This window comes from Cebidichthys violaceus, unplaced genomic scaffold, assembly GCF_023349555.1.
Source record: "Cebidichthys violaceus isolate CVI_PGR_0920_01 unplaced genomic scaffold, fCebVio1.0.p SCAF_1, whole genome shotgun sequence".
Taxonomy (NCBI): domain Eukaryota; kingdom Metazoa; phylum Chordata; class Actinopteri; order Perciformes; family Stichaeidae; genus Cebidichthys; species Cebidichthys violaceus.
In genome coordinates, this window is record NW_027176262.1 from 5,783,040 (window position 1) to 5,790,843 (window position 7,804).

Here is a 7,804-nt window from a genome sequence, read left to right on the forward strand (position 1 = left end):
TCAAATGAAAGGGCCTTTATAGTAATGAAAATGTCCCATTTTAAAACAGTTAAGTCTTACAGACTCAGAATAAAAAAATTCAAATAAAGCCCATTTTCCAGAAAGAGCAAGGTGAACAGGTTTAACATTAAGAAAGGATGGTGCTCCAATGCCGTAAAAGTGGTGCTGGTGGAATCTTTAGCTGAACATTCTGCAAAGTACCTGAAGAATTTCTGAGAGCACCATTTCAATATATTTTTGTATAACATAAAAACTCGCCAATGTTCTAAATCTTTCTTTTTTTAAATACTTTTTTTCTTCTTCATCTTCCAAAATGACTCCTAGTCAAGTCTGATTTTTGTTTTTGTCTCCTTGCTCTCATCGACACAGCTCAAAATAATTGTGACATCTGTGAGGAAAAGCTCACATAAAAGAAGTGTACAAATTTAAAAACGCCTTAAAAATAAAAACAAAAATGTCTCTAAGGCATAAGTTATCAAATCTTCAAACTGGTCGCATCATGTACAAACAACCTGAGTATACATGTGAATTCGTCAAGATAACTCTTCTTCTTTTTACTAAGCCGTCCACAAAATGTGTGAAGAACTGAAGTCTTTACGTGTCTCAGTACCGTCGCCATCTATTATCTTGGTAGCCACGGTTGCTTCCCTTGTCGTCGTGATGTCTGTTGCCACCTCTGTTGTTGTGGTGACGGTTGCCGCTCCGGTCGTTCTGATGGTGGTAGCCGTCCCGGCTGTGGCCCTGTTGTTGTTGTTGTTGCTGCTGCTGATGATGGTGACGGCCGGGAGCCGGTTCTTCTGCGTAGCGCTGATTCCGGCCGCCGCTGTTCGTCTGCGCCGAGTGCCGATAATGGGCGTTATCGGGTTGCCTGGAGCCCCCCCCGCCAGAGTTTCCACCTGCGGGTAGCTGCCTCTGCTGAGGCTTGGAGAATCCGTCGTTCTGCTGCTCCATGTGGAGCCACATCATGTTGTTCACCTACGAACGAAAGGAAAAGACCGGGAACACGACCGGCGTTTTACTGAGGCCAAAAGAGCCGTTTCTATTCCTGTCAAATTATACGCTGAAGACATTTCCTCATTTCTGCAACGCCGGCACATTTACAGCTAAAACAAGCAAAGAGCAGGTCTGAATATGTCACGCGTTCATAGAAGAACTACGAAGTCTGTCGTGACTGTGCGGTGCTGTGTCATAAAAGTATAGAAACGTTACCATGACGTGCTTCTGGAGGTTATCGGGAGAGGAAAAGGACCTCTGTATTTGGGTCGGAGGAGTATATGGTGGGGAACTGAAGTGGGTCGGGGTCCTGTAAGAGTCAAGCAAACCATTGTCAGATATTTCATCACAAAAAGGAAAGAACAACAGTGTCAGGTACACATTCCACATACTGACGACCAACCACTTATGCAAAATCCATGTCAAATTTGATTATTTTAACTAAGCTATTTTTAGTTGATGTTTTGACCTCATTTCACCTCTTTGGGGTTTACAAACAGGTTGTGCGTTTTAACATTTTGTAGGATCGCCTTCAGGAGATTCCATGACGCCACGCCCATACTTCAGTGCTTTCATTTTGTTTTGAATGAGCATGATTCAACCACACCATGATCATCCATCTTAAGGGTGGAGACACATATCTTAGCATCTGAAGCACAGTACAATCCCTCTGTGGAGCGTGACGTAAACAAGATCTTGTGAAGGCAAACTCAAGACTTTGAGCCAAGAGCAATCAGTCCAGTAACACAGAATTCATCTATTTAACCGCGTCAGCGACATTACCATCCACTGGGAATAGGCTCAGGATAATCGTCTTATTGGATGAAACATTACTGTTCACTGGTAAGAGAGAGCAGTGCAATGATCTGTGATGGAATGTCTGATGTGGAAGTCCATCAGCATTGATACGAAGCAAAGTCTGACACATCCAATTCCAAAGGGACTGGATTGACCTGACAGTAATGTTGCAATCATTGTTTGCACCATCACCTTGAATCGTGCCGCCTGCTGCAGGTGCGTGTCAGTTTGCCATCAACCGCGACTCCTTGCTGACTTTGATGCATCAATGCCACTTCATGTTTGTTTAATCAACTGAACAAAGGCAGTCATAACCATCTGCATTCCAGAAATGGGATGTTTGTCTAGAGGAAATGTTCCTCCAAACTGTTTTCTTCATCGTTCTCTTTACTTTTGTTCAGATAAAGATAGTGAAGCGAGGAGATTTTTTTTTTAGTTTAAGTTGTTTTTGTTTTTAAGATCAAAGATATGTTTTAAAGTAGGTAGTCTGTTACATATTTTATTTAAACACCAAAAAAGCTCCATTCTAATGTGTACAAGAATTGAAAGATACTACTACTAAATCTAATCTCACTTTTATAGTAGAAGTATATTTAATACTATTCTTTATCCGTTGTAGTTGAACAGATTTTTTTTTGTCTTGCAAATAAAACATATATTGTATACGTCACACTGGCCTGATACAGTCTAAGTTAACTCTCGGGGCAATACTTTCCCCAGCAAATGCCCCCAACAGGCACTGCTGCATGAAATTGGGCATGAAACGTGGAAAGGGTTGCACACACACAGTCTTCTATACGAGTAAATACAGACCGGTCCAGTCCCATTACATGCCACGTCTTTTGCCAGAGCAGAGGGCACTGCCAAGAGCATGAAAACCGTGCATGTCCAAGTAATATTCAATAAGGTGGAAGGGTCTTAAGAAAATCTGGTACCAATTACAAAACATACAGTGGTGCCATTCCTCAAAATTATACACTACTGACAAACTGGGCCACTAGAAGGCTCCATTCACAGCCCAAAAATTTGGTGTGTATTTGCTATTATTGTACTGTATTCTATCATATGTGGGAAAAGTATGGCACTGAGACTTGCCTCCAAGACTCGTCTTTAAAAAGTGTTTAATACGTTTAGGCATATTGTACACAATTATCTCTCTGTGAAAAATGTGATGACAAAGCAACAAGTCACTTGCTTTACTTAAAATCAGTGCTAGAGCCACATTTTAAGATGCTTTAGATAGATAGATAGATAGATACTAACTTTATTGATCCCGTGAGGGGAAATTATTTTGTTACAAGCAGCAATAGGTTACAGTCTAAGCTAAGGAGGCACACAAAGCTAAACACAAGTTTTGAGACTGAGAAGAGAAGAGCCAGTGGCTGCTGTGATGCTACTGATGGTGAGGGAAACCAGATTTAGTGTCTGGCACTGCTGGACAAAACGGTCCAGGAGACATTCTTACCTCTGGCCATGCGGATTTGGGGTATTTCCGGGACTTGTATTCTGAGAGTTCCCTGGACTGCTGCTGTGACTGCTACCTGTGATGAGGCAAACACAACAAAACACAGTTTATTAGTTAAATCAATTCCAGTTTGATACAGTAGACTACATCATCTTATACCAGCCACACGATCAGAATATTAACCACATCGTCTGACAGGAAACAGATCATGACTGAACCTCTCTTTATATGCAGAGTGATAATTTGATGTCGGTTTTAGTCCTATTACATTTTATTTTCACACGGCATTAAAACATGTCAAATCAATCTTAGCGAGGACATTTTATTAAGTCATGTCCTTAATTAGATATTCTTAAAAGTCAGCTCACCACAACCACATTCTGACAAGCTCCACAATGCTTAATCAAAATGAAATGTTTCATCAAAGGCTATACAAAGCTTTCAAGCAACTAATTTGCAGTTGTTTGAAAATAAAAACAGGTTGTCATGTAGACATTTACGAATAAAAAAAACTAGATGGTAGTACGCAGACCACCTGGATAGGTAACAGAGCAGCAAATCTTTCTGATCGTGTATCATGATGGTTTCTCCAAACATAGCCTGTTTGTTTTCTTGTTGAGAAACCGATGGTTACATTCACGACACCAATGTATAACGTTCCTACCTGAGGCTACTTCTGAACACGTTTGGCATTATAACTCTGTAAGTCTGTCTCTCATATGTTCCGAGTAACGCTAATGTTGGTCTATGATCAGCTGTCAGAGTAACGTACCTGATCTGAACTGCACATGAATGGTTCTCCCATACAGCAACGACCCGTCGAGTAGTTGCATGGCATACGGCACGGACACTTCGTGTTTGTAAACAGCAAAACCAAACGTTTTCTGTTTCCCATCCGCGTCTTTTGGAATTTTCGTTTTGATGAGAGGTCCTGCCTGCAAAAAAAAACAAAACAAGTAACGCTAATGAGGTAACGTTACCCAAACAACAACTAGCTAAAGCTAACGCTAACTCCCGTGAGTGCATAGCTATTGTCCATAACGTGCGCACAACAAACATTAACATTACCACATATGTACAAAAGGTCTACGATTATTGTAAAGAGCGTGCCACCTAAAAATGTTACATTTGTGTCCCTATCTTAACACTGACAAGCTTCCAATGTGTTAGCATGTTGTGCAGTATGCTATCTGTTGACTTTACACTTGCTAGCTAGCGCTAGCTATGTCTAACGTTAGCGACAACAGCACCTGTAAAAACAGTTCGAACAAAAGCTCCTCCGTCACTCTTGTATCCAAATTCCTTATGAAGAGCGTCCGGTCCGTTTCCTGCTCTATTCCCATTGTGTTGGAGCAGATACTAGCACTCTCAAGCGATATAAAATGCTAACGTCGCAAGCGCTCTGCCAAATATAGCCGGAAGGCCTAGGGTCGTAAAGTGAAATGCCGTTACACGTGAGCTTCCGTCGTAGTGAACAGCGGTAGCTTTACGACACTTACGGTCGGTTAATCTATGACGGAAATGTTCTTCCCTTGCTTTTAGGATTACTCATTTGGTTAAACTCCAACTGCAAGGATGAATGCAAACATGTTTTCATTGTAAATGTGTTATAATACATGGCATATTTAATATGTGGGGTCTAAGCGTTTTTTGGGAGCTCCTGCAGTGTAAAGTAAAACAACCATAGAGCATTGACTGTATATGAAGACAACACAGAACAGGAGAGCTGTTGAAACATACTGTGCGTTCCAATACCCATACTACCATATTATTTACTAATTGTTAAGTATGTCCCATCACATAATAGCATGCATTTCGAATTGCATACTTTGTTGTAATACTTGTAGTACATACTGCAGCTACCCTTACAAAAATATAAGCTCAAAAGATAAATCATTTCTCAAAATAGTTGTAGATTAATTTTCTGCTGATTGACTAATCTATAAATCAACTAACAACTAATGTTTGTTTGATGTGTGTGTGTGCGTGTGTGTGTGTGTGCGCATGTGTGTGCATGTGTGTACAAATATGTCTAATATTTGAAGCATTTTTTGTTTTAATGCCAAACAGATTGAATTGCTTGAATCACACATCTACAGTTACAGGACATGCCAAACGACACCATTGAGGAACAGTGATTTTCTGATCAAGATAGGCCGCTTTCCGGGACACAAAAGGCTTTTTTTCCCCACAGCAGACATTGTGACTTGTCATAGCAGGAAAAGCACAAGTATTACATTAACATTAGCAATGACTCCACTCTATTCATGTGTCTCAATAAGCCATGACCGTGTAACTGTGAGTCAGCACAAACAATACCAAGACCCTGAAACTGAAACAGCTGAATGACATTTAATCGTTTATCTTGTTGTTTACGCTTGCGCTTTTCACTACTGTGGCATGCAGGGACGTGCGGTCAGGGGAGGCAGGTGTCATCATGAAAAGTAAAAAACAAATAATACTAAAACAAAATAAATATTAATATTTCTCTACTGATATGTGCTGTAAATGTAATTTCTGTATGATTCCAATCATTTCAAGCATTTTTATAATCACGTGAGGTGAGGCACAGCTCGTCGCTGCCTCACCTCAGATTGCGCAATCCCTCACAAACTGGGTTGAGCGCGTGCCTTTTCCTTTCTCATTGTTTGTCACCACTGTACTATCTGTAGACACTTTTATTACATGTCCTTTCTTTACATAGAATAGGTAATGTATTTCACGTCTGTGTAGAGCATATTTAGTGTTGCTGATCTGACATTAAACCGCAGTGAAAAAGCACAGAGGGGCGAGCGAGAGCCCACGGGTCTGGTTCATGCTTGTTTTCTCGTTGCTCTTCTTCTACACTTCTCTTCTTCTTATATTTTGCTTTGACCACAAACATGTAAGATTGTATATCCAAGCTTAAAAATGTCTAAAAAAACAAGGAAATATGACCAAATCAACAGCAATTCAACGTCGGACAGGTAAAGTAACCTTGTATGTGTTTGTTGTTCTCTTTATACATCCTGGTTGTTACGCAGATAATCGCGAAATCTCACGATGTTCGCGGGTGGCGCCCGCGAGCGCTCCGCTTCTGAAACGCTCCCGGTGGAATCAAATATGTACTTTACCTATGTGTGTGTAAATAATGCTGATATGAAATATGAAAAACAACCAGTAGTCAATGTGCAGGCTGCCAATTGAATGGTGATGTAAGCTACTCTATTGGGTTCATATATATATTTGTAAATCTGACTTATGTAGAGTCAGTGCCTCACCAGACACGAACCTCACTGGCATGTCAGAATGCCTTCTGTGAGAAAGGCAGCAATAATTACTTACTGTATTGTTGCCCAACAAAGACAAGTCAAACAAGCCCCACAGAAGGTTACGCATGTTGCCATCTCCTTTTTGCACCTGTTTTGACTGTATGTCTTTCATTTATTTCATAATGTTTGTATGCAAAAGTCCATATTTGTGCACTTACATCTATCTGTCTTCTTTGGTAAGTCCAGATGCAACTTTAACTTTGCTAATATAAAGTCATTCTTCTCTTGTATGGCTTATTCGGTTTCGTTGACTGCCTGGCTGTTGAACATAGATAAGGCTTTCTTTCTTTTCCTTTTTTTCACCCTGTGGCTCACTGATTGGGTCAGTGACTCAAGCGCCTGGAACCAAGTGCCTCTGGTGGTTGCGACATCGTTGAGTGTGGAGGTCAAGCGAGCGGCGTGAGAGGCTCGACTTCCACCCTAATCAGATGGGCCACGGCATCTGTACTCCATATTAATTAGATCAATTTAAACTAATGATTTTCTCCTTCATGCCTGGGAAATGTCCTCATAGATTCTGCTCTAAGTAAGAGAAATCGACACATCAGAGACTGAATCAGAATCTTTTGCTTTTCATGCTGTGTAATTCATGGAAGAACAAAGTGGACTGCGTGCTATACTTCATTATAGAAGACACCTTGCAGTCTCTATGACATATTTATTCCAGGCAAGGTGCATTTTCCGTCACTTAAATTTCTCACGTGGCAATAAACACTGCAATTTAACACCAAAGTCTTGGCTGTCGTCCTGTCTTGTGGGACCTTTGCTGCTGTGCATAGTTGTTAACACTTGACGTATTGGACGTATTAGCGCTTTCCAAAAAAAAAAAAGTCTTTTGATTTGAAATACTGCAAGGTTGCAATGGAAGCAGTAAAAAAAGCCTAAACCATAAAAGCACACCTGTGCAGTATACTGTTTGATGACTAAAGCCCTTGAATCTATTTTTGGGTCCCCCTACGTTGCCATTACCCCATACATCTCCCTGATGTATTCCCTCCTCCCGTTTTTATAACCATTGGACGGAATTCAGGAGAGCACTATGAAAGTGCAGTGTGGAAATGGGGGAGAGGGGTGAGTGAAGTGGAAGACAAAACAGGCAAACCTGCTGTATTTGTAAAACCCTCATTATTGCCCACAGAAACGGACTGAAAACAACGCCATGACGCCTATTTCTATCAATAAAGACATTTTGCTTTTGACCTCTAAAGAGAACAGGATTCAAACATTAGTTAGATCC

General features: G+C 40.8%; 1 protein-coding gene across 1 annotated transcript; it reads right to left on the reverse strand.

Annotated features, from left to right (window-relative positions):
• Positions 1–4,679, reverse strand: rbm7 (RNA binding motif protein 7). Its single transcript, XM_068707670.1, has 5 exons — positions 4,507–4,679; positions 4,029–4,191; positions 3,257–3,332; positions 1,210–1,303; positions 1–975 (listed from the first exon to the last, which is right to left on the reverse strand). Exons 1-5 carry the CDS (start codon positions 4,597–4,599, stop codon positions 604–606), a joined length of 798 nt encoding a protein of 265 aa, XP_068563771.1. The 5' UTR covers positions 4,600–4,679; the 3' UTR covers positions 1–603.
• Positions 4,680–7,804: the final 3,125 nt, after the last annotated feature.

Coding starts and splice junctions, on each gene's coding strand:
- rbm7 (XM_068707670.1), bottom strand. CDS start 4,599: ATGGGAATAGAGCAGGAAACGGACCGGACGCTCTTCATAAGGAATTTG. Junction 3,333..4,028: donor TCATGTGCAGTTCAGATCAG/GTACGTTACTCT, acceptor GCCTCATCACAG/GTAGCAGTCACAGCAGCAGT. Junction 1,304..3,256: donor CCAAATCCGCATGGCCAGAG/GTAAGAATGTCT, acceptor TGACTCTTACAG/GACCCCGACCCACTTCAGTT.